This window comes from Neolamprologus multifasciatus, chromosome 7 (genome assembly GCF_963576455.1).
Source record: "Neolamprologus multifasciatus chromosome 7, fNeoMul1.2, whole genome shotgun sequence".
In the NCBI taxonomy this organism is placed as follows: Eukaryota; Metazoa; Chordata; class Actinopteri; order Cichliformes; family Cichlidae; genus Neolamprologus; species Neolamprologus multifasciatus.
In genome coordinates, this window is record NC_140445.1 from 28,147,993 (window position 1) to 28,175,671 (window position 27,679).

The 27,679-nt window shown below is 38.6% G+C and overlaps 2 protein-coding genes across 3 annotated transcripts in view; both read right to left on the reverse strand.

Moving 5' to 3' along the window:
• The window catches only part of rabgap1 (RAB GTPase activating protein 1), a 75,219-nt gene that overhangs the window by 19,389 nt on the left and 28,151 nt on the right, over positions 1 to 27,679 (reverse strand). For both annotated transcript variants that reach the window (XM_085168800.1, XM_085168799.1), the window contains 5 exons: positions 6,481 to 6,594; positions 3,220 to 3,294; positions 2,285 to 2,410; positions 1,847 to 1,990; positions 329 to 370 (listed from right to left, as the gene is read on the reverse strand). In XM_085168800.1, the coding sequence (XP_085024926.1) occupies positions 329 to 370; positions 1,847 to 1,990; positions 2,285 to 2,410; positions 3,220 to 3,294; positions 6,481 to 6,594 (501 nt within the window). The remainder of the gene's footprint in view (positions 1 to 328; positions 371 to 1,846; positions 1,991 to 2,284; positions 2,411 to 3,219; positions 3,295 to 6,480; positions 6,595 to 27,679) is intronic.
• On the reverse strand, positions 13,261 to 27,676 carry LOC146514478 (putative G-protein coupled receptor 21). The gene has a single exon (XM_085168815.1). It carries the CDS (start codon positions 18,121 to 18,123, stop codon positions 16,921 to 16,923), a length of 1,203 nt encoding a protein of 400 aa, XP_085024941.1. The 5' UTR covers positions 18,124 to 27,676; the 3' UTR covers positions 13,261 to 16,920.

The following is a 27,679-nucleotide window of genomic DNA, read 5'->3' on the forward strand; positions in this document are numbered from 1 at the left end:
TTTCTATGGTCACGTCGAAGACGTGCACCAGGTCAGTAAACCACTTGCAGTCAGCTGCCATGCTGAAAGCAACTTTTGTGTTTTAAAAATTAGACTGAACTTATTTGCAAACCTTCACCAATCTGCTTGAGAGTGACTGCAGTCTCAGGCTGCCTCCGGCCAGGCGACCTGCATAAATACTTTACCCAGATGTTGAGGGTGTTGCCAACAACACAATTGCAATCTACACACAATCATCAACCAATTTCACCTCATCACAAGGAGGTTGCTGTCCCATTTTCACTTTGGTGTGGCTGAACAATAAAATAATTTGTCTGGGCTTTCTTACCTTTAAAAGTGCCAAGGCCACATTGAAGATTACACTAATGCCCTGAGGGGGGAAACAAACAAAATGTATTGATTAATTACTGTTGCTTGATGTTTTAATGAAAAAAGCAACTGACAAAAATCACACAAAAACTTTGTCATATGCTTATTCTTGAAAATATAAAACACCTAAAGTGCTTTCATAATAAAACCCCATATTTAAGTGGTGTTCTTGTTTCTAGGGATATACTTTTACTAAGTTTAAGTATGTGGATAAGCACAGCGGCTGCTCCTTTTCTTCCCAGATGATTTGTTAAAGCGGTCTGACTTAATGGGGTAACTTCATATCTCTCCACAGGATCTGAAGACAGCTGCTCAGCTTGGACCGCTATACACGTCAGACTTTACCCTGGTCTGAGTTATTGTGTGATCTGAAACAAGTCTCCCTGGGTCTGGTCATAAATTCCTAAATCTTGAACCACATCCCAAGTCCTGCTGCTTTCTTCCACCATCACTGGACTGACACCATTCAGCAGATTAATGAGACGAGGGTTTCCCTATATTCAGAGTTTCAATTCCCAGGGTAAAAAATATATATCTATGGTACCTACGGTGCTGTGAAAAAGTCTTTGCGCCCTTCCTGATTTACTACAGTTTTTATATTTGTCACACTTACATGTTTCAGATCATTAAACAAAGTTTAATATCACACAAAGATAACCCAAATGAATTGTGTTTTTAAACAATAATTTCACTGGTTAAGGAAGAAAACTTATCCAAACTTATCCAAACTTACCTGGTTCTGTGTGAAAAGCAATTGCCCATCTTGTTAAATCATGACTTAACTGTGATTAACCTAATTTTTGGAAAGCTGAGTTCGGTTTTAGTAAACAATATATTTGCATAATGACTGAAACTAGCAGATCATTCTCCTTGATCAAGAAGCTGACCTCAGCTGAAAGTGAAGAAGTCACTTGGATGAGTGACGAAACATTTCTTCCACTAAAAACGCTACATCCAGATGAATCGAATCAACTTTTTGGGATTTCCTTACCTGGATGATTGAGCATCCATCAAGACATCTTTGTCTAATATCTGAATTTGTTTGATGATCTGAAACATTTTAGTGTGACAAGAAAAGAAAAATAAGGAAATCGGAAGGGGAAAACCCTTTTTCACACCACTGTATAAAATTAATTTCAGAATCCGAGGTGATTTCCTTCTTGAGTTATCAATTCAAACAATTTCCAGAAGACTGGACCTCTGACCTTGACCTCAAGGTTTAGGTCACAGAGATTCAAACTCCTCCAATATTTTTTGTAGACACACCTATGGTATGAATTTAAAACGTCGCTTCATTCTCGAGTTATCACACTCACAAACTCGGGTGTCCATGTCACATCATGTCACCTGACAGATTGGCAGGGTAACCACAACACCCCATCAGCCTTTAACAGCTGAGGGCATTTCTATGCCATGAGTTAATAAGTCATTACCTCTGTCGATTGAAGTCACTGAGATTTGTGTTTAGATTACGAACCTCGCACAGCAGCAGGTCGATTATATGGAAGACCATGTAGAGGGGGAACTTGGCTGTGAAGAGTGTGAGGAACCACTGTGAGGCGTACATGTGAGCCTCCAGGCCCACATTCAGGAAATGGTTGTACAGGTCTGGTATATATTCCTGGAACAGACACGTTGAAAGCAAGAAAAGCAATAAACACACAAAAGGACATGGCGTTAGAGAAGCAGATTGAAGAATGTGGAGGAGGGGAAAAAAGGAAGATGTAATAAAGAAAAAAAGATAGCATATGGGGGGGGGGAAAGGAAGGAGAGCAGCAAGAGGTCACTTCAATTCTACTTAAGTGCTAAGTAATACACCTTGCTGGTTTTATGTATTACATTATATAATATAATAGTATATATCAGTGTACAGGTGCGCAGAGCATTCAGTTATACAAGTTTATATCATACAAACCTGCATAAGTCTCTCAAGCTGAAAGAACTTGCAATGAAGATCTTCAAAGTTTTGCTTGAAAAGATCCCTGAGCCCATAATCAAACATGATCTTCACCAGGACACTGAATGCTTGCTCCTCTGGCATCTAAAGAAAACCAAGAGATTTACTTATTAGTGCCTTAAGTCAGTTCAGTCATGCTGAAAACAAGGGTTTCACATGAAGTTAACTGCAAAGTGCCCGAAGTAATTCTAAAATGTTACTTTAAAAATTCCTCTGGTCGGATGCTTTATAAAAATGGCCATTGTTTCTACACTAGGTGGCACTGTAGGCATTTCTCCGGACCACAGAGGAGTTTTAAAACAAGCTACAGGTTTCAGATGATCACTGTGACCATATTGTACCAAAAAAAAAAACAAAAAAACCCTCAACCCCAACATTAAAGCCTTATGACTATGCAGAGTTCTGCGGTTAAAACCTTTGCTAGAGACACATGCGTGGGGGTTACTGCGACATATACTCCTGAACACAACAACAAGATTAGGAAGTTGGTCTGGACTCCAAACACCTTAGATCCCAATGAGCAATTGTAGGATATGCTTGGTCCCAGTCAACACAGCCCATCCCTAGAGGGGACCTGTTTATTCCCCAGAGAGTCAGAGCTGTTTGTCAGTGCAAAGGGAGAACTACTCAATATTAGGCAGGTGGTTTAATGTTGCCGTCTACATTACATAAACTAATAAAATCTCCAAAATTTCCTTTTATAGGTACTTATTGACCACGTTCTGAGAGACATTAAACATAGGATGGAGGATGTAATAAATTAAGCCAATCCTCTGGTGTTTGTGAAAGCTGGAAGGGTATCGATGTCAAAGGAAATAAAACATCCCCGCTCAGCTATGACACTATATTTGAAATACTTTTTTTTCCCTGGACATGCTGGTATGTAAACTCACGTGCAACAGCAGCACTGCAGCCAAGAAGGACTGTCCCTGGCAGTACCCGATCTCCTCATCGTAAACAGAATAAGCCTAAAAAAAGAATGCAGACAGAAAGAAAGGTAACAAACTAGTGTCACGATAAATAATAATAATAAAAAAAGAAATTAAGAAATGAATGTATTTGTATAGTATAGCATACATTTTTTTCTAAAAATTTGGGAAGTTACACCAAGGCTGCAAAGAAATGTGTAAATACTGATCTTGTGCTGCATTTAATTGATGGTGAGAACGTAATTATTATACCATATATCTACATTTACAAGAAACATTAAACAAAACACATCAACAGAACAACCAGTGACTGCCCACAATTACAGTAAGCCAAACAAAATGAAACAAATATTTTATTTTATCACCCTCAGCACGCTGGTTTGGCTACAGAGAGCTTAAATTATAATGTGTATGAGCTGTGAGGCAGTATAATAATGAAGAAAGACTGAATAGGACCTAAAGAAATCAAGTCTAACTGGATAGATTCAGAAACAAACAGAAAAGCAAGAAAGAAGGTGACTGAAAGAAATGTTGGTATAAATGTTATGTATTAAATTGCTTTGGGAGCTAGGGAGAGAATCAGGCGAAAGGGCTGTAGTGGCCTACTGAGCTACAAACACAAATTATGAGCATGAATCAAACGGACAAAGTGTGGATCAATCCATACGAGCAGGAGAGGGAGGGCCCACTGAATTATTTAAACACACCTGAGGAGGTGGTTGTCTGGGAAGAGATGGATGTCCTCACCTGAGTTATACATAATAAATGACATGAAACTAAAAACTGAACGCACTGCAGTCGGGACATTTGTGACGAATTATGGAGGTATAGCTTCAGATGTATGTATGCATATTATTGACGCACGTGCTCGTTTTCATGAGAAAGAGAGCACAGATGCTCGATGATCAAAACGCCAACGTTTTGAATCAAACGCGCACACCAAACTACGCGTTCAATTTAAAAACTTGTTTTGCTTTTCACTCTTATGAACTCACTGAACCACCCAGTAACCCAGTGAGAAAGTAAATTAATGAGCGCTTGATTTTAGCGTTGGCACCTTCAACTACTGCTCTACAGACCTACTGTGGAGCCAGTCATTTACATAGTAATTATATCGTATTCCAGAGAAACGTGATTCAATTTCACATGGAGATTATTTTTATTTCTAACAGGTTTCATCAAGAACGACGGCTGCAAGCTAACCAACTGCTTGTTTCTCACCTGTAATTACATGCAGTTTTATAAAAAAACAACTTCATGAGTGGGTGTGAGTTTACAAATCTATGTCAGGACACAAGCTGTCTATTACAGCTATTTATACTTCTTAATATTTAAAAGATTTATTAAATATTATGTGAATTTTAGCTTTGATTCAATTTCATTTAGTATATTGAGCCAAATGACAACAACAGTTGTGTCAAGGTGATTTATACCTTAGGTAAAGACCCTACAGTGTTAGAAAGACTACCCCAAAAATCAGACGATCCACAAAGAGCAGCACTAGGACTAGAAAAAATCCATTTTAACAGGAAGAAACCTCCAGACGAGCATGGAGGGTCAGCCATCTGCTTCGAGTGGTTGCAGGTGAGGGGAAAGAGGAAAGAAGGAAGAGAGGATAGGGAGATGGGACAAAACAATCTATGGGAGGGAGAAAACAAAATTTAATGACCTGCAGTAGTGGTGCATAAACATCTGGCCGTGAAGTGAGTTGAGTGGGAAAGGAAAAAACTTCATGCATGCAAAGACCAAATGCTGCCTTTCATAAGCAGCAAAGTAAACTAGCAGTGCACATTAAAGGTACACTGTGTAAAATATCACTGCTAGACATCAGTAGATTGCAGATTGGCCGCCATTCATCTGAAATAAGTACAGGATGTCAGTCCTCCATTTATCTCAGCTGGAGTCCACGTCTATTCACACTGTAGGAGGCTGTAAAACTTTGTGAAAGGAGTCTGATACGAGTCGACAAGTCAGTGAAACTCACTTCTGTCTCATACTGAGGTGAGTTGTCGAGCATATCTGGAAATTTTCTGTCGGTAGGTGTTGCTGTTTTGGTCACTGTTAGCCGGCGTTATTGAAACTGTCTTTGAAGCAGATCTGACATTCTGACACTCTGTGAATAACCTCTCTCACGATGTGAGACTGTAATAAAACTACTTAAGAGTTGCAAAGATTTTTAGGGCATCTGGTCCCAGCATTAGTTGACATTACGTTTAGGCTTACATTAGCTGGCTCGTAACCAGCTGTTGTTGTTTAGCCAGCTTGTCCAGACATGGGAAGGTCGCATGTCTAATCTGCTGACAATATCAGGAAAAAACAAGCATGTTTATGCACATTTTCATGTGTTCAGAGCATGAGGCTTGAGGTGAGGAGGAAGAGGATGAGGTGGAAATCAGGGAGCAGAGAGAGAAGAAATGGATGAGGCAGACATAATAAGAATGGGATAATTAAAATATCCATGTATAAATAAAGATTGAAATACCTATTTGTGATCTTTAAATTAAAAGTAATTTATAAGGCGCACTACATATGCGGCCGACCTCTAGCTTGAAACATAAAACATAATTAGGCGGAACAGCGACGCCCATCTCAGCTCAGATTGTGGGGCAACATGGCAAACATGGCAGCCACTGCTCCTATGTATTTTTAATGGATTAATTCCCAATTTATGACAATGCACTGATTATTGGAAGATATAATTATACACTAATCAATGTCTATGAGTACGATGTTCTTTTTTCTATTGAATAAACTAAAAAAATGACTCATTGTAATCTTTAAATGCAAACATATCAGATTATCCCCTGGAGTGCCTCTTGAAAACCTTTAAACTGCTCACTACTACTACTACTCACTAAAGCTTAACATTTATAATAAGTGGGAGCCTCATTTTAATCATCTCTACTTAAGCCACTGGCACGATATCCTTGAAGAGCACTGCGAAGTATTACTACTATTGTTCTTGACCCAGTTTATCACTCCCTATTATTTCTTCATTATGTGTATTTTATGCTGTAAATTTACACGCAGCAGAAGTTAATGTGGGGGAGAGTGGGGAAAAGAGTGCTGCCGACTTGTTTCTGCAGTTCTGCTACCAAATGGTTTACACCTCATTTGGCATAGCTTTGTGCACTGTGTGAATCCATTTTAATGACTGCCTGGATAATGCCCTCTGCTGACTTCAGAGGAAAAATTAACCTCCTCCTTGTGTGTTAAGCGTCTCACCTTGCAGATCTTATAGAGGGAGTCTTGTCCATCTCCTCCAGTGTCTTTGAAGTAGTCGTGAGCTGGAAATGTCCGGTTAATGTCCCTGGTGATGGCGCTGTCCTGAGGGGACTCCTAAAAGTGAAAAGAGAAGAGAGAGAGAGGTTAAAGTGGACTGAAAGGAGGTGAAGAGGCAGAGGCAGGGTGAAATTCAGTAACTAAAACATTCAAAGCCATTTTTATTATTCGGTCTCTGCAAAAAGAGAAAAATAAATCCGCAGAGACCCAGCAGTGGTCAGTGCTGTAGAGTATTTGCTGGCCTGCCTCACACATTACTGAGATTTACAGTATGGGGCAGGAATAAGAAGTGGTAGGACAGAGTGTTCCCTTCCACCATACAGACTGTCCACAGCTCAGTGCCTTTTTATTTGTCTGTATCTGCCCACCCCACTTTGAATCTAATAATGACCACTTCTTCTTATACGTATTATAAGCATTAGTTTCTGATGGTATAGTACGTATGCAAACAACAGGCACATAACACAAAACAGATATTGTTATTTACTTGGTAAACATGTTCAGTGAAACAAATAATATACTAACAGCTTTGCTTTTACCAAAAGTGGAAACTAAATGGTAATTTAATTTGTGAAATGTTGCATGTAAGTACACACTTGCTACAGATTCAATTCTTGGTTTGGTGACTTACTTGATGTCAACTAGATGGTCATTTGGGAAGAAAATAAACTGAGACTGAAATACTTTACAGCAACTATAAACTGAATTTAACAACAGCATCAAGTTTAAGACATATTGCCTTTAGAGAGGAATAGATGGATGGCTTAAGCAGTTATTATCCAAACTGCTGTGTGCTCTTAAGGTTTTGCTATTGCACGCTTTTTTCTATAAAATTGAAAGCACATGCCATCAAGGTTAATTATTTGACTGTTAGGAAAAAAGAAGTTAGTGAAATGTAATACTATCATGCTACTGTAACACAACACAGTTCTATTTGGTCCCAACATCAATATTTTAGACAAATTCACATTTGTTTTAAACTAATAACCCAATTTTGCTAAAAAACAACAACGCAGAATTCAAATTCAGAAAGACTACTTGCACTTTATTATTTATTATTATTATTATAGTAGTAATAACTTTCATAGCAAGTTTATATAACCGGTAAGATATTTCACTAGATGAAAATGCAAGGGAGAACAAGAAGATTCAAAAATTCATCTTCTTGGGAGTACACAAAATGTTCCAAATCCATCTAGCAGCCCTGGTATATTTCAGTGTAGACCAACTAACTGACTTGGGCCATGCAGCAGGACAATGCAATGGCATGGCCGACTCAAAGTGCAGACCTCAACCCGACTGAAATACTGTGGACCTTTAGAGAGCTCAATATAAACAAATGCCCGCAAACCTCAATGAAGTAAAGCAATGTTGTAAAAAAGAGTGGGCCAAAGCTTCTCCACAACGATGTAAAAGCCTGATAAAGTCATAAAGAAAACTATTACTTCAAGTTATTGCTGTTAAAGGTGGTCCTACAAGCGACTAAATCCTTAAATGTGCTTAGTTTTTCACAGGACCGCATGGCTGTATGTGCGGAGATTGCACACAGTACATATACAAGCCTGGGGAAACTTATTTCTTTGGCATATCACTCCACAGAGTGGATATACTACACACACATAGATCAGTGAATAATATAATCTAAACTAGCCGTGCTTTGCAAAGATTAATCACCACTTAATTCATTATTCATCACAAGTGAATTTCAGAGACACAGCCTCTAAATAAAAAAATCTTACTCTGTAACTCCCCATTTGTATACAACAAATCAATCACTCTTTTAAACATAGTTTTATGTAGCATTTGTGGGTAAAATAAGTATAAATTTGGGAACATGTATTAGGTGATGTTCACTGAACTTTGTAATCTGGTGCCGGGACCATTCTCTCATGCAAAATGAGGGAGTTGGCGTGACAACAGAGGGAAACACTTTCAGTCAGCGGTGTAAACCTATAATGTCTCAGCTAAAAATGTTAAATTAACTATCTTTTTTCATTGTAAGGAAAATGTTTCCATTACATGCTGGAAATTCATAAATTACACCTAGAGTTATTTGCTTGTATGTTTTTTTTAACCATTGCTGAAGGGTACTTTAGCATAACTAAACCTTTATTAATCCCTACAGGGGATCAAATTCTGTCCGAGAAAACAATCCTGCAAACCCATCCTCAAAGTAGATGTAAACTTAAAAGAGTACCCTTCATTTAAATTGTCAGTGTTTTCAAACCACTCGTGCTCCCTTTGTAGCTAATTATACCTTTTTGGTCACTCTGTTACTGTACCCATCAAGTCCCTCCTTTTTCCGAGGTTTCTGTTCCAACTTCCACAAAGGAAGAGAGTGTAACAAAAATAATGCAAGTATGAGAAGAAATGCAGGAAGAAAGGGATATTTAAACAAAGCAAGCTAATGGGGATAAGAGACCAACAACAGTGGTCCACTCCACGACTAACACCACACCCTAAAAAACACTGAGTGTGTATACATGTATGGTATTGTGTGAATTGTAGACCTTGGGAATATGGGATGAAGACTTTATGTTCTGTTCTGCCTTCAAACGACTGTTTTAGAGTAAATAATTGACTTTAAGGTTGAGGTCAAATGAGGTTATGTTGTGATATGGTTGGTGTAAGGCTCAGGCAGTTAGCTGTGACGGTTAAAAACCAGGGAAGGTGTTAAGTCAGTGAGTGAAAGTGATTTAACTAGATATAATTCAGAGTAATTTTGGTGACTACAGAGTTGGTTTTTTGGTTGTCACAGAGCTGGAGCTCTGAATTACACTGTAGCTCTCCTTCAATCTGACATACACAGTAACATATCTAATTATCTGAGATTAGTCATGTTCACTTTTAAACACGGTCACCTTGCTAGCAGCAAGTTGGACCCCCATTTTACTTTTCCACGGCATAGCTTCAACCAGCTGCTAGAAATATTCCTCACAACTTTTGGTCCACATTGACATGACAGCATCACACAGTTGCTACAGATTTGTCAGCTGCACATCCAAAAGTCCTCTATTGGATTGAAATCTGGTGGCCTGGTGTGGAGGCCATTTGAGTACAGTGAACTCTTTGGCATGTTCAAGACACCAGTTTGGGATGATTTGAGCTTGTGACATGATGCACTATCCTGAGGGAGAAGGCTATAAAAAGGTGGGCACACTGTGGTCATAAAGGGATAGACAAGGTCAGCAACAGCACTAAGGGTCCCAAAGTATGTCAAGAAAGTCTTCTTTCGTTCAGGCACCTGAACGATGGATCCATGCTTTCATGTTGTTTATGGCAAATTCTTGATGTCACAGCACAAATCAAAACTCATTAAAAAAGGCGATCCTGTGTGAACTGAAGCTACAGTTTTCTGTTCTTAGCTGACAGGAGTCCCACCTGGTGTGGTCATCTGCTGCTTTAGTCCTCTGCTTCATGTTTCGATGTGCTGTGCCCTCAGAGACGCTCTTCTGGGATCAATAAAGCATTTCCCCCCCAGACAGCTGCTGCTCACTGGATATTTTCTCTTTTTCTGACCATTCACTGTAAACCCTTGAGAGGGTTGGGTTGTGTGGGAAAATCCAAGCGGATCAACAAGACTCAGACCAGCCTGTCTGGCACCAACAACCATGCCACATTCAAAGTCGCTTAAATCACTTCTGTTCCCCATTCCAGAGCTCGGGTTGAACTTCAGCAGGTCATTTTGACCATATTTGCAAACCTGAATGCACTGAATTGCTGCCATGTGACTTGCCAATTCGATATTTGTATTAACAAGGACAAGAAGAACAAGAATACCTAATAAAGTATATCTTCTAAGCTTGGCAGGACCTCGCCATAAAGTGCATCAGTAAAATCCAAAGTGATTGAGACATTTAGCCTCAAGGGTACTAAAAAATCCTCACTTGTGTCCCAGAAATCTATTTATTCAAAGAGAAAACCATTGACACAGCTGATTTTAAAGTGCACATTGCATCCAATGTGGCACATCACACAGAGCTATAGTCTCTCTGTGAAAGATAACCATCCATGTTTATACAAGCACCACTTAGCCATACTTATCGTAAGTGTTTAGAGCATGCACAAAGACTTCTGACATAATGGCCAATTAGCTTCCTCCCTATCTGTCAGCTCAGTTAAAGAAAAGTTCAGAATTAGAGTAGCACGAGAGAGGAAGAAAATGCATTTAGTATCTCAACATAATGTACGGAAGCATGAGAGGAAGTGAGAAAAAGAAACACAGAGGAGTAGAAAGAGAGAAATCATGAAAGATAAAATGGAGCTAACTGGAAAATTATAAATGGAATTAGAGTACATTAGAGTATGAACAGAAAACAAACAAAAAAAAACAAGACCAAAAAAAAGACCTCAGAAAAAATTATATTGATTCATGTCAGAGCCCGACTAATATGGAACCAATATCACTACCGATTACCAATATTTAATGATTAAAAAAAACAAAACACTATCTGCTCTTCTGATATATCAGCTGATATTTTTCTATAATTTCCCTAACATTTGATATATTTAGTTATTCATTTACTTGTTCACGTGCTACCTGACTCTCCTTCAGTCCGCTGCTTTTTGTATTTGTATTTATAAACGCCAATATGGACAGACTGTAGTACAAGCTACCAGTTAGTCAGTCTCTACTTGAGACCACTATGCCCATTAAAGAGGCCTATTTTGCTAATTTACTGCTCTATATTGATATTCTATGACTCCACTAAATGAGCTATCCACAATTCCCAACTTAAAATAATTCCTATTTATCTTACAGTGGGCAATTGCACAGCTCCTCTCCTTGGTGCATACTCTGTCTAAAAAACACATTTTAGCTTCTTTTCCTCTCACTTTAAGCCAACTTGTTTTTCCTGATTGGAGCTGTGTGCCTGTGATGCCCTTATCAATGACAGACATTTTATACATAAGTTTACAGAGTAATCTCAAGCTTGGGCTTGCACATGTTACTGAGCTAACCTTTGTAAAATCATTGCAGAATATAAGAAAAATCTTATTTCTTCCCCTTTGAAGCAGCCATTTTCTCTAAAGTGGACTCAGCAGATATGTTGTTCTAAGATTCTCGGAGGACTTGCCACAATTATTTATTCATTTGCATTTAGGTTGTCTCAGATCTGCCTAACTTGACACAGCCTTTTCTGTAGTTCTCTCTATTCTCGAGAACACCAGCCTGTTTCTGTTTAAAAATCTGTACAAACATTACAGATGCATCAGAGCACTTTTGACTATCAGTAACAAGTACTGGTGAGACACACAACACCCATAAACTGAGTGAAAGTCCAGGAACAAAACATTTTCTGACAGAACACCAATAAAATGTCTTCACTGGGGGTAAGCCAAAAATGGCTGAGCTACAGTGCAAGTGTGTGTGTGTGTGTGTGTGTGTGTGTGTGTGTGTGTGTGTGTGTGTGTGTGTGTGTGTGTGTGTGTGTGTGTATCTAAAGCTTGGAGTTAAGCACTAAACTAGAGCTTCCGTGAGAAGGCTGAATAGCTAGCTCTCTATTGTTTACGTCCCCGATTTTCTCTGACTCAACACAATAGCTGACATGTCACTCTGTTATTCTTTCTCTGCTCCTAAAGGACCCTACCAAGACACCAAGAGAACATGGGGTGATATTTATCAAGCTTGCCATAAACCTTTCACCCTGAACAAAATAATACAGAGTGCTGCATTTAGATTATTTAACTTGATTTAAATGTAAATGGCAGAATAAATGGTGAATGTTTTACTGTCCCGTTTTAAAAAACGTAAAAAACAACGTAAATATAACTGAGATGAATTCAGTGATCCCTTCTCTTTTCTTTAAAATGACTGGTAAATAACACTTGCTTAGGCTTCCCATAGTGCAGTTTCCTCACCTTAGCATCAGCCATAATTAAATCTTAATAGTCTGTCTCATGCCCTACTTTCTGTGCCATTTGTGCACTGGTTTCCCCGCCTCAGCAAAAGGAGAGCAGACAAAATATGAATCTCATCAGAATAGAAATGACAAAAGAACAAGTAATGTCAACTGCCACATATTCCCAGCATTCAAATTCAGCTGAATAGCTGCAGGCAGAAATATGCTGCTTTTCGAGAGATCTGACATTTTGACTAGTGAAAACTTGGGAAATCAACAACAAAATTCAAAATTTAACCTCAATTCTCCTTGTTTTAGTTCAGATTCAGTTGAATAGACTGGAATAACATCACATTTATTTGCCTAGTACAGATACACAATGCACAAAAATGCTACAAAAACAAAGCATTGAGTAAATCAGAAGAATCTCACGTCCACCAACAGCAAAAAAAAACATTTAAATTATCCCCACATTCATGATTCACAAAAGATAACATCTCACGCAAACCTCATCAGAAATTCAACACCTTTGGCAAATAAAATATTTTGCATTTTAGCATTATTTTAAAAATGGAGTGGCTCTATTTTCTCAATCTGAAACTTACATAGTTCCGACTGTTCATTACATGCATTATTCAGTGTTCAATGTGGGCAAGAGTAAAAATCTTTGGAAGCTTTCCAGAATACACCTCACTTACAGTGCTCAGGTTCCTCTTGTGTATTTAAAATAATCAGTTTCTTAAAACAGCTGCATCATAAGTCAGACTTTAATGACACTGCCTGTTTTGACTAAAGCAGGACGATAAAATGATCTCGATCATTTTCCGGGGAAAGAAAACCCTCCATAACAATGATGATAACAGACGGGTAATTTACAAGAAAAAAAAAAAAAAAACAGATTTGAATGTGGGTCAGCCCTAATTTGCTGATTACACTATCAGACTACAAGAGGGCAATGTAGATGACACATGCAGGGCCAAATCAAAGGTAAAAAATAATTTTTAAACTAAAAATACAAAGCCAGTCTCAAGGCGACACAAAGACTTCTAAGATTGCTAAATTGCAGTTAAGAGAGGCCCTAAAACAAATCAACAATATGTCTTCACCACCATTTTAACAGGTAGTTGTACTCCTCACTAACTATAGAAAGACCAACGTACTAACACTATCTTTGCCTTTTTAGTCATAGCGGAATCGTACTTGTGACGGGAATTGGACAAATCACTTTATCATTAACCTTTTCAGTGACAAACGATTTGTTTATCCAAGTAAAAAAAATCCAATAAATGACACTTTTATCCATTAAAGTATGTGACTTCATTAGGACAAAAGACAAAGACGCTGTATGCTCATAAAGACATTTAAATTTATTCAAATGCGCTTTGATTACAGCCAAAGAAAAGGATATAAGCTTCTGGATGTTCAGAGTCATTTTAGTTTTCTTTCTTTGCATCTACTGAATACATTTTCATGACCTTTCTGAGTTTACTAATCAGTCTGTTGCAGGTGAACTATGTGCTCATTTACTATTGTGCCCACCAACAATTCTTTTCCTCTCTCTCACAGAAGAATGCTGCATTTAAGCTACAAATGACTTCCTAAACCAGCTGTAGCGGCCACATTTCCTCTTGTTCTTTAAAATCGTACCCAGCGTGCCATAGTTGTTCCTCATAGTCACCAGTGTCATGTCCTTGAGAACATGGAAGTGATTATTTTCCCACAAGACAGACTGAATGTGTATGCAAGATCAATGATGTGTCACCATTACACGCTCAAATTTACGAAACTGTACCTTTAAGTTTTATAGTATCTTTTAAATTAGTCAACTTTAAAAGCCATCAGTCTTTACAAATTGTGTTTACAGCAGAAAATTTCAACAGAAATATCTAAAACTTCAGTCTTTTTAATCAGTAAGCATGCTGCTAATCCTACCTAGATTGCGCAACATTTATCACTTTACAAGAACAAAAGGAAAAAAGTGAGTAGAAAAGAAATTTGTATAGTTTAACAATCAAACATTCAGTACGGCAATATTGTACACTTGTTTAGAGAGTGAAACAAAAATAGGAAAGATTACAATATTTGGCATTGCTACGCAGATTACAGTATTTAAAGACAACATGTGAATCTATCTACCACCACAATACTTCATACTCACATACACTCACGAAACACAGAGGGGAAACACTTGAGGGAAGTGCAACTAATAAAGAAATGAGCAAAGGGGAACGCTTCAGTAGCACCCTTGCTGGAAAATCTTAAACAGTCCAAATTCAGCCAATGGTCGCATCCTGACATATCTGTAAACTCTCATACACAACAAGCACACATGAATGAATAAATGCAAAAGAAAAAAATAAATAAAATAAAAACATTTTTTAAATTGTTCTCAGTCATGTTTTCACTCCTGGTTAATTTTGATTGTACAGAACAGATAAACAATGACAAAAGTGAACTTGTGACATAAGTATAATTTGCAAATATATTTCACAACTCGTGTGGTTCAGGTTACTCCACAGTGAATGTGGACCTGACATTTTCATTTCTGTATGTGTGTACAGTTTGTGCCTTCCAAAAACAGCCAAGTGTTAATAAACAGAGCCCTCTCTAGCTGTTAGAAGAAATCATTTCCCAACAGTTTAAAATCGTGTTTCTATCAAGGCAACGATATATCTCAGTAGTCTGAGAAACAGTCATATTCATGTACACAAGGCATCGCCGACCCACCGCAAACTTTGAGTAAAATCCACTAGCATTGATCTTTTATACACTAGAGAAAAGTGGAAAAATATCCACGAATACTTACTGAACTCTCTTTGGTAGTTTAAATAAAATGTATAAAGCTCGAATTTCTCTAGCTAACCAAACGCATAAAAGAAGACTCCATAGCTCATCGCAAAAGAAATTCCTTGCAAATTTAGAGCTTAGGACAGTATGCACACAACCAGTCCCTCTTCTTGTTGCCGCACAGAGGTAAGCCTGCTGGCAGAGTGAATGGGCTATTTGTCTGTTCTGATTGCATGTGATCCCTGTTCGTTTGCGTACACGTGTACTAGATCCCAAATGCAGGCACAGTAATGCAGTCACAACACAGCAAACATCTAAGATTGTACTAAACAAAAAAAAGGAATCATTTGAGATTATTACAAATATCTGACTCAGGATGTCATAGGATTGTTTCTCCCTACCAATCCAAAAGATAAGGGGTAAGGCTCACAGTTGAATGGTTATTCATATGAATGCTAATGTAAATGCTTTTGGGCAGTAACTGTGGGTGGAGCACTGAAAAATTTTGACTGGTCAAGTACTTCTGGCATTTCAGTCAGACGGTCTCGCAATCATAAAAATCTTTAAAGAACAATAGTCATTAGGAACAGCCCAAAGAAATTGTTCAGTTCCTTAAAAAAAAGTTAATAAGTTTAGGCTTTTGTGGTTGAAAATATAGTTGTGTTTTTTTTTCTTTGCTTCTTTGTTTTTCCTCTAACCAACAAGAAAAATCTCTTAAAAATATAAATAAAATTAGCCCAAAGATGTACCAATAATCAATATAAAATAAGTGCAATAATACATCCTTCCTCGGCCTTTCAGTGCCCCAGAAACACAAAATCACATTTGCTACATAATCATAACAAAGGTGCAATGACATATTACTTGAAAGAGATATTCACTAATCATTACATCTGCATTTTGTCAGGTTAACAGTCATATGCCAAAGCTGGTTACCATACTATATTACAAAGAAAATGGATGTAGTGTGCAAACTCACAAATCATTTAAAGACATTTGTGAGCAACATCAATAAATAGGTTAATCTAAAATTCAAAGTCGGTAAATCTAGGTGGGTCTACACCTACCTACTCCTTCAGCGACAAGAGACAACAAATATTTAAATAAAAAAGTTGCATCATTTTTAATATTTAACACTGATTTATGGTATGAGGACTGAAAACCATAATTAACGAGCTGGCTATTATCAGTTAGCTTCAATACATCGATCCTTAATCACAGAAGTCACTTGTTCTGTTTGCATTCATCTATCCTGCGCTTCATTCAGTATTACTTGACGATGATCTGGCAAATGAAGTGAAATCACTTTATTTCAGAAACGGCACATTTCGTTTTTCAACACAGTTTCAGTAAGGGTTTTTGTTATAATAATTTAAGGATTCACTTAAAAAAGCAACACTGGTAGAAAAACATTTTGTTCATCCTCAAGTTACTTTACGTCTACGGCTCTCATATACTTTTTTTTTCCTTATTTCAATCCCCCTCCACCTATCATGCCTGTCCTTGACCATTTTAAAACATCATGAAGAGCCACTTTTTTTTATTTTCATAGATTTACTCTCGACTTATTCTACTTGCCAGCTGTGGCTTGTGCAGAGAGGATGCCTGTCTAACTTCCAAATGCAACAGAAACGGCATAGGCTATTCAACGCCTTGTTCCATCTCTTTACAGCACATTTTAGCAGCATTTTAACAGCCATCACTTCAGCCGTTTCTTACGTGTCCAAATGCCAATTTGGCAAAAGTGTTTACCCTACACGTGACATGTTGTACCAGTTCTCATCTCCCCGTGACCATATCCCCACCCCTTTTCAGCAGAACCAAAAAAAGCCTTTTTGGTGTTCCTAACCCCATAGTTGCTGCCGCTGCGCTGCAAACAGAAAGAGCAGAGACGTTTGAGGCCCTTCCTGAAGGCAGAGTTGGAGAGGCTGTAAATGAGGCAGTTACAGAAGCTGTTACTAATAGCCAGCCATGTGGTAAGGAATGATGCTGCAGGGTGGTGGTAGATCCCTCCACTCTCCAACAGAAAGTAGAGGATATAGGGCAACCAAAGGATATAAAACACACTAGTAATGCGAAACAACACCATAGCATAACGTCTGTCTGGGTATGCTGATGTGGACTGCTGATACTGGGGTTGGGACAAGTGGGGTAACTGTCCTTGCTCTACTGTACTGTTGTCCTTGACCACAGAGCCAACTGCGATTCTTGGGCCCTGCAGCTGCTGAGGTCCATAACGTGCATGGCGCTCGCTGATCTCCCGGGTGTGCTGTCGGCAGATCTTGAAGATGTTTGCGTAGGTGAAACAGACAGTTAGAGCAGCTGGAGCGTAGAGCAGCGTAACAATGAAGGTTGTGAAAGCCCGACTTGTCCTCCATTCCACTGCGCACCACTCCACAACATCACCATGATAACCAGGTTTCCCCCATCCAAGAAAAGATGGGAGAAACACCAGAGCAGAGTAAAGCCATATCAACACAATACAGCAGCGCACTCGACAAGGTGTCACTAGGGATGCATAAGTCAGAGGCCGTGTGATGGCGATGTAGCGGTCTACACTCACGCATGCTAAAGACGCCATTGAAACTGACTTTAAAACAGACACCATGTACCCAAACACCTGACAGGTGAGTTTGGGATCGAAGCTCTGAAGATGATGGAGTAGGGACAGGGAGGGGAAAAGGCAGCTGACTCCCACCAGCAGATCGGCATATGCCATAGTCTGGATGAAAGCACTGGTGGTGTGCTGGCTGAGCAGAGGGGCACAGTGAAACACAAAAATCACCACCAGGTTACCAGAAATAATGAGAACAGTCAGGAGAAGTATGATCGAAACTTCAAGGAGGCAGGTTGTGAAAATCTGGGAATAGCCTATCTCAAGTAAGCAAAAGGGAGCAGATGAGTTTGAGAAGTCAGCAGAGCTCTGGTTCAGTGGATCCAGCGAGGAATTCATCATCTTGGGCAGAAATATCTGTCCGAAAGGCTCTTCAAGGATACAGTAAATCCTAGAAGCCACTACTTTGCCCCGTCGCTGGGTAGAGCTCAGAGAAGCTGTATGGTTTCAGTCCAAATGCAGTGCTCCATGATGAGACTGCTGGCGTTTATCATTTCAAATGAATGAAAGACTGAAAGACCATAAAAAGGTGAGAAAGTCCCCAGGAATTGTCTTCAGAGCAGGCTGTTAAGGTTTCCAAATTATGCAATACAGGTCCTTTTCTTTTTCCTGTTTCGGTACTGCAAAATTCCCAGTTGAAGGCACAAAGAAGAGCAAAGAGACAAAAATTTGACTATTAAGGAATTCCAGTCCGACTTGCTTGAAATGCCTCCCTTCCCTATATAGTCTGAGATGTCATCAACATCTGCTGCAGCTGCAGAAATCCCAGACTGAATCTCTCTCTTTTCTGTCTACAGTCCACAGAGTCACAGACACAGCTTCCAGTGAGGAGACATTATTGTTTAATGTGCTGCATACATAATTTACATGAAAGATTAAGCATCATTTTTATTCAGTCCATTAACTTGCTTGTCTTTCCTCTTCCCCCCCGTTTCTTATCCTCCAGCTCTGATTTCTTGCTGCCGTTTCCGCCTCTCTGCTTGCTCTTGCCTCAGTTTCTGTCTAGTCCTTCGCAGAAAGATCACAGCAGAATGCCTTGAGCTGTGAGGTTGAAGAAGGTGTGCGAGGTGACCGGTATTCAAAATGCACGCACGCCCACCTCAGCTGGGAAGGGCATCACCTTTGTCTGTAGTGGAAATCAGGCAGGCAGGCAGGCATACCGATGCTGGGAGAACCCCCAGTGTTCATTTATTCTCCTTTGCTGTCTCTTTCTCACACTCCTCGCTTGCTCTGCCTCTCTCTACAGAAACAGTGGCACTGAGGCACCACCCCCTTCCCAGTGGTTCCAACCAATGATCAACTGCAAAGACACGAGGCTGCCCTCCTTCCACCACCCTCCCACTCCTCCCCGTTCTTTTTTTTCCCTTGGTGCCAGTGTTTCTCATAATCACCCCAAGACTTAAACATGATGTTTCACACTGCTAAAATTAGAAACATTCATTGTAACACAGAACTTGTGAATTTGACTTTTAAAAACTCTCATCGCCCCACAAACACAGGCAATCAGGCAGCAAGAATGCCCAGTCTCTTTCTAGACCCCAGTACACAGCATTTGTAAGTAAAGCGCTGCTGTAAGGAAAACAATAACCACATGTTTTAGTACAGCTTACAGGAAATATTTCTATTATTAATCTTGGAGCAATCCACACAGGGAAAAAACAAATAAAGAACCAACAGCCCCACCATAGCTTTAGATTTCAATAGGCCAATAGATGCACAGCCCTGTATACAAGTTAAACCAGGTGTTAAATATATGGGTTTAAAATCTGCATCTATAAAGAAAAGGCTATAATCATAGCCTTTCTTAATTATTATTAGTTCTTAATTATCATTACTGTTTTTATCATTATCATTATTACTACTACTCAACAGGGGACAACTCAAATTCAGAAAAGAAGGCCAAACTCAAATTTTATTGTCTCTCATCAAATGTTTATATCTGCATTATACACAATAATATAATATTAATGCACAACACAAATAAATCACCTTCTCCCAAAAATCACATAATTCAACACAAGACTACCAAAGTGGTTGCAAAAACAAGGCGAACAAACAAAAAACAAATTTTAGTTTGAAACTTTTGTGAACTCTGTAACAACTAAGCTTCAAAATAAGCTTCAGCTGCCATACAGATGCAGTTTCTGCCTTTACAGCCAAGACGCAAACGTGGCTACAAAAGACACGTAATTATTTCCTTACACCAAACTAACAATAAGTCATGATTAAGAGGTTTCTAAAGAAATTTTAAGTTCCAAGAGACACAACTGGCAACATCATGTGGACATTAAAAATGGAATAGCAGTCAAATGGGAATTAGTATTAGCACTGGTTTTAACAAGTGGGGACCGCAATGATCCCCAATGTACCTCCAAGTCAACCAAAGCTCAGAAACTTTTCTACAGGAAGCAGAGGGCTCACAAGACACTCCTGATAACATGCTGAAATCAAAGGTCATCGGTCAAATCTAATCATTCTAAAATACTGACTTTCATAGCTAAATGATTCTGCTGTGATGATTGTTAGAAATAATTAAGACTGAGTTTAATCAGTAAGCTTAACATTATATTATTAATTTTATTTCTGACTACAATCATTCTGATTAAAAAGGGAATGCTACGTAAGAAAGTTGCTTCAGATTTGATGTCCAAGTTTTACTGTCTCAAAAACAAGAAAAAGGGGGCTTATCAGTACATTGAAATTCAAATTTTACCATTTTGTTTAACAATGATGTTCATTTGCACTAAATAACTGAATTCTTAAGGCATGTGCACTAAAACAGGACAATGACAGTGTAATGTTAAAATATCATACAATTTATATAAAAATAACACCTTTACAACATTGCTATGTTAGCAAAACAACATGTTCCTTTAAGTATTTATGTGACGTATATAATGGCAATGGCATTTTTTATAGAGCACATTTCATTATACTGCAATTCAATGCACTGAACGCAGAAGATTAAAACATCTGTGTAGGTTTATAATGATAACAGGTCAGCAGGTAGCTTGTTCCATTGAACAGGTCCACGGGAACTTAAAGCACCATCAGCACACTTAGATCTAATTCTGGGGACAGTAGTCTGCACCTGATGACCTGAGAGATCTGACTGGGTTACAGACACTGAGCAAGTCAAAGATTTTAAGGGTAATTCTGTAACAAACTAGGAATCTGTGCAGTGACTTCAGTACAGGAGTAATATGTTCAAATTTCCATGTAACTGTAAGGACACTGGGCTGATGCATTCTGAGTGAATTGTCCTACTGATAATTTGGATAATCCTTCAAATACAAATACAAAAATAAAATAATCTAGTTTGCTCAATGTGAATACATGAATCAATTTCATGAGTCAGTTTCATATTTTATTTAGACATTTTCTAACACTTGATTTTAAGTAACAGAAAGCATTTCTGAGATCTAAATTGAGATCACTGTCTAAAACACTGTCAAGGTTTCAGAGACTCTATTGAGCTCTAAAAAGTTTCAAGACATCCAACAGTTTATGTCATCAATGCCACCTTTCAGTTTATGAAGAGGTAAGATCATCATGTTTGTGATCTGCATAAGGATGATTGGCTATACTACGATTGTTTAATTTCAAGAGTCAATAATTATCTGTGGCTATAAAGGCAGGGAGGAAGCGAAGGAAGTACTAAACATCTACACTGCTACATGGCACCAACTTAATTTCTCATGACATTCTCAGGTTGTTTTAATACCTTTCATATTTCTGAATGTTTGCACTTTTAGTAAAACTTTGTCACTGAACTTGTTTGTGTCCTGATTCTGCACACATGAGCAGCGAGTTATTTTAAACCACATAATGTGAGGATTAAATTGAATTACTCAATATAGAGCACTAAATTTAGCAGCTTCATTAGGTAGTAATTACTGTCATATCTAGCCCAGCACTGTCAACATCCTACTCCTAATAACTGTCTGAAGACTGCAGAGTGTGCCTCGTGGTGGGCAATTTGGTGTAGCGTGATGGAGACCCAAACATACCCACACAGTCACACACACACACACCAGCCTGCACCTTTCTCCCCCGCAATCCAGACACACTCCCATGCTTTCACGCACCTCTTCTGCTCAACACACGAGGAGCTAAAAATAGACGACAGTAGGACTAAGGGGCTGGAAGGAGGAGTGGAAGGGGAGGAAAAATGAGGATGGAAGTCCAAAAGAAAAACAAAGCTTAATAAAGAGAGAGGAGGAAGAGCTGGAGGAGAAAGATACGCAAAGCAGAAAGAGGCTAAGAGCTAAAATATGAGTACAGTGTGCTGTCCCGTGGTCTACAAGCTCTGCACATGTTAGCCCTGTTAGCCGTCCATATGATGCTTCCCTGCTTAGCATCCGCTCAAGGTCAGGTGTTCAGCAGCTGACACACACCTGACAACAATAAAACAGCCAAAAACTGCAGTACAGTCTGATACCTAAGGCCAAGGAAGGAAAAAATGGACAACAACAACAATCAACAATGATAAAAATGATAAAGAACACATTACTGATAGTATACTTTGCTTAGATGATCTCGTAATCATTTGTATTTGTTTGTATTGCAGGGTTTTTCCTTCATATAGGAATTTTCCAACTTATAAATCATGATGAAGGAAAAAAACAACTGAAACAAATAGAGACCACACAACAATCAGCAATCCAAACTCAATATAAAATCATAACAGTAAGTGCATTTCACTATTCTCAATGGTAGATTTTTAAAACCAACGGAGTTTGCATTAAATGTAAAAAACAGTGCAGTCTGTCCAGATCAATTTGGCTGTCAACATTAAGCACCTCCAGCAGCCATTCATCCAAAAAAACAAAACAAACAAAACCAAAAAAACAAGTTTTCCAGCCTCAGGTCGTTCACTTGGCTCCCAGTCCAGACATTTTTGCTGTAAAGCTTTCCTTGTGACACCCATTCAGAGCAGTCCCTTATCATCCTTCTCATCTCTGCTGCCCTGCCTCTCCAGGTTACAAAAAAACTCAGACTTACCATGAACTGCTTTGAGTATGATTCCAATTTCTCCACTTTTATCGACCCCTGGGCTCTATTCTATGTTTTTGATGTAGTTGTTAACTCACTGAGCTAAACTGTTAGCACCCAAGTTTGTTAGGTTTAACTACTTCATCGTTTTTTTTTTTTTCTTTCTTCTTGCTCATCTTGCCATGAGACAAAACCAAGTATTGCTGTAGGAAGCTCGAGTTAATTGTGAAATTAACAGGTAATCATGCTAGTGCTTAGGGCAACTTATTTCTTTAACAGAAACCCCACCACTGCCATAGTCTCTGCTGGTAAGCACTTGTGTAGCCAGTAGATTTCAAGGCCAAGATTTTCATTTTTGTCCACTAGTCATTGTTCAGGAATCCAGATACATTAAACAGATAAAAAAATAAAATCTAAATCGACAAGCTAAGGGTTTCAAGATTTCATTTCAGCAGATGCCCAGCTTTTTGTAATCTCTGCACAGAATCTTCACCTACACGCAGCCAAAGCCTGCTCAAACATGACTGGCCAACAGCACTAGGAATACAAACTGACTAGAGACAAAAAGTTTCTGGTACCAAACATTGTGAGCTGTGATACATATTCATATGCAAAATCTGTTTACAGAGATTATCTAACTATCTAACCAAAAGGTGTCCAAAGGGAAAAGAGCTAACTGATAAAAGCACAAGACAAGAGAATTATATCTACACATTAGTGCAAAAACAAAAATAGATTGAACAAAAACCAGAACAGCACTGAAATGCTTTAATCTGACTTTCTTAACCTTCTGGGATTGGCTGTGTAAGTATTTCAGTTTCTGCCTTCAAGAAGTCTGAACAGCATAAACCTATGGGACGGATGTGTATACAGTCACACAGAAAAAAATGAGAAAGATATGCTAGGATGACAAGACAGCAGGAGAGGAAAGAGAAAAAGGCATGATGACAGTGTGATAAATCACAAGCGAGCACCCAGACAAGGAAAAGCAATGAGATGCACGACTTGACATGAACACAAATGGGCGCAGTTAGAAGCCAGAGAGTGTCAGAGTCAGGTGTAAACAAATACAAATAATTATAAAGACACAAGGACAAAGAGGCAGGGAGACAAGTCATTATGTGGGTCAAGCAGACACATTCAGGCAGACAGGTAGTTAGAAGTGATTGCTTGGCTCTCCACAGGAGGCTGGTGCGGCAGGTCTGAGGATCACTTTGAGTCTACACTTAATTGTGTCACACTAAGTTTGCCCTTTTGCTTGGAGTAAAATTTCAACTATTTTGCCCACCTATCCTAGGCTAATGAGACTGAAACATGTTTAAATACAATCCAGTAACACCATTATGAACCATGCATGCACCAGTCATATATATTGGACAGCCACTTTGCTAGCACATGTACACGGCTAAAAATGCTAACACAAGCAAAGTTATGCCTATTTCTCTTTACAACCTTTCCTCCAAATTCCATTCACAACAGCATAATAAACTGCTACTTATAACCCATTTAGTCAACGTATCTGCTTGTGCTGCATTCCAATTGATTGTTGCAATATAAAATAGTTTCTTGCGATCTAAAATAAACAAATACTTATAACTTATGTTATCCCTTGTTGTGATCTGATGTCCACATTACTGTTATCAAGATAAATACAGTCTATGAAAAAAATGCTAAAAACACTATTTCACTATTTAAACTGAAATAGATTATTTACCGTAAGGTGTTTTTACTTACTATATGAAATGGAAAAATACAATAAAAACATGTCATGCTATGATACGGTGACACTGTTTCTGCGACGCGCTGTAACAACAACTCGTTGTCTGCCAGTATACGTCACGTTGCCTTTCGTAACATCCTCCTGATTAAAATCATCTGCCAGTGAACCTGAGTGCTGCTAAACCCAATTATTTGTTTTCCAAACGTAGTTAACTCCATCAGTGATTGGATTCTACTCACAATAATTTATGGAACTAATGCAAAATATGATGAGTTTATTGGGCCCTTGTGGAGTGCTAACCAACCCTCATATGGAGGAAATTCATTGGACCTCATTGTGAAAGTAACAGGGTAAATTTCTAACTATAATTTCTGCTTCCGTCAATACCCTGCTTTCAGTTAACGTGGATGAACACCAAGTACAGATAGGGTTAGAGAAGAAAAGATGGAACCAGCAAGGACATGGTGATAAAAAAAGCGCAACAAAGCACAAAGAGATACACATAAACATAGGCTGAAAACTGAACACACTGAGAAAATTAGGAGCTGGCACATGGTATGTGTAAATGTCAAATCATGTGCCAAAAAATGGCAAAGAATGAATGAGCCTCAGCAGTACATGAGAGAATAAGAAAATTAACACAATGCGAACAATAAGTCCTTCCTAATTTTTATATACTATATTTAGAGTCCATTATGCAGCACATTTCAAAACCTGCATATTTTTTATATTATATTAATAACAATGTATTTTCTCTTTTAAGCTATCTATAATCTTTCCATTCTTAAACTGTTCTTGTCTAATTCACTGAGTTGTAACAAGTCTAAATAAAATATAAATCCTCTGCATGTATTTCCCTCCCTTTCAGTGGGCTCCAGTACAATCCTGGAATGCTGTCCTGCTTGTGTAATAAATTCCCACCCAACATCCAGTCCAAAAGCTATCAATATGTTGGCACAAGGATCCGTTGCTCAGATTCCACTCATGCCATTCATTTTAATGGAAATACAGCATGGCTAATGTATTATTTTGCAAGAGCTCTTTTTGAGCAGGCACTCTTTTCCAACTATTTACCTAGCAAGTGCAGGAACACAGAAAATGCTTACAGGCAACACTAGAGATAATAGAAAGGGAAAAGGTGGGTGACAAAAAAGAAGGTCAGAGGGGAAAGGAGGAAGGCAGGGAAGGGCAAGGTTAACATCTTGTCACCACCTGAGACCAAGTTTGCTGCCCTGCAGGTCCTTGCCTTTATATAAGAACATCAGACAGAGTTGTGGTCAAAAAATAATAAATAAAATTACATAAGCTAATGCACTGTTCTCAGTGCACAAGAAGGGTAGCCATGTACAAATAAGGCCACTTAAAAATGCCACCCCCACCCAGCTAATAGGTTCTAGGAGTACCCCCCACCCCCTTCTCCTGGGGTGCATCTGCTTTCCAGTATTCCTGTGTTCGTTTACCTCACAAGTCAGATGTGGGAGTGATATCACTCCCAAGTTGAGCATATTCCAGCAGTAAAGTCGATAAAAGCAAGACAAAAATTGGATTTCTTTTGCTCCTTATCAAGTTAGAGACATTCATGCATGACTAGCAATAGAGCACAGTGCTTATTTTTTGCACCACTGCAGCATGCTGACAGACAGCCTACTCAATGCTCTGTGTGTGGTTTATTTAGCCAGTGACAGAGAGACAAAAAAGGCAGCACAGACTACACGTTTTACAATTTTACTACCGTTTACATGAGCAGCCGCCATATTGGATTGTTAAGCATTGCTAAGTCAGGACTGGTGGGACTGCTCTGACTTTTCAAGTTGGAAGTCAAACTTGAGGGGGCTTTCCAGTTAAGAATTCCATCTGGAAACTCTAAAATACTGACTTCCAAGTTCAATTGCAATTTTTTGGTACAAACCTTTTGTTATTTTTTGCTGAACCCCTCATTTCTTTATATTTTGCTTTCAAGGAGCCAGACTTTCTTCTAATTTTCTTTGAAGGTGGTGTTGAGCACAAGTTCTCAAGGCTTTTTTAAGGACTTTCAAAGTCTTGTTTGGACAATGGCTATTTTTTCCACTAGTTTTCAGACTAGTACTTGTACATGATCATTTTACCATGATTTCTTTTTGTGGGGCTCAGGGGGTAGAGCAGGTTGTCGGAAGGTCTGTGGTTCGCTTCCCGGTTCCTGTAGTGTGCATTAACCCCAAAACCCAAGTTTGATCAGAATGACTGTGCGTGTGTGACGCTAGACAAGACACAAGTCACCCCTGAAGCTTCCACACAAGCTCACACAGATGGACTACCACAAACACATCATGGTGCTCTGACAACCTGAAACTTAAATGCAAGCTGAATATATATATCAGAGTAGATCTCCAGATCTACACACTAGCAGAAGTCCTAAAAACTCAAATAAAAAGCTCGCAAATCAAACAGTCTATGTGGTTTAATATAATACATTTCTGGCTCTATATAGGCACAAAACTTAATCATGTTTTCCTCGTCTTAATGTTTTTGATCTTTTCAGTCATTTTTGAAAACAACACAGCTAATATCTTAAAGGATTATTCTCTTTTCAAAATGACTGATATGTAGTTACAGGCTCTAGACACTATGCTTCTCTGTTACTGAAGGCTTCTAATGGGGCCATTAACAAACCACTAATTTGTTCTGGAAAAAGATAGGTGTGTACACACACATAACACAGAGTGTTATCATCTTGTGCGATGTACATGGCAACAGTGGTTATTATCACAAGTTTGAAGCACATGAGAGAAAAACTTATGACACAAGGCCACTGCTGGCCTCTGGGGTGTACTTTGAGTTGCTAAATTTTAACTAGGACTGAAGCAAAAAAGAAGAAAACAGTAACACATATTGTCTGGAAGTACAAACCAAAACCAAAAAAAACACATAACATCTATGAACTAAATGTTTCCGATCTGAAGATATAATCTCTTGTATTGCACTATGAAATCTAAAGTGACACCAATGAAAGGACAAAACTGTTAAAAGTTAACAGTCTATCTCAGTAACTGTATAAGAAATCCTCAGAGGGGATAGCTCACTGATGAGCCAAAATAATACAGGTGCTTCAGACTGCGTGACTTTATTTAAGGACTGCTTTTCTCATCACTGAACAACCTGAATTGAAAGTGTTTTCTACTCATCAGTAATAGATTTGCGAGGCCT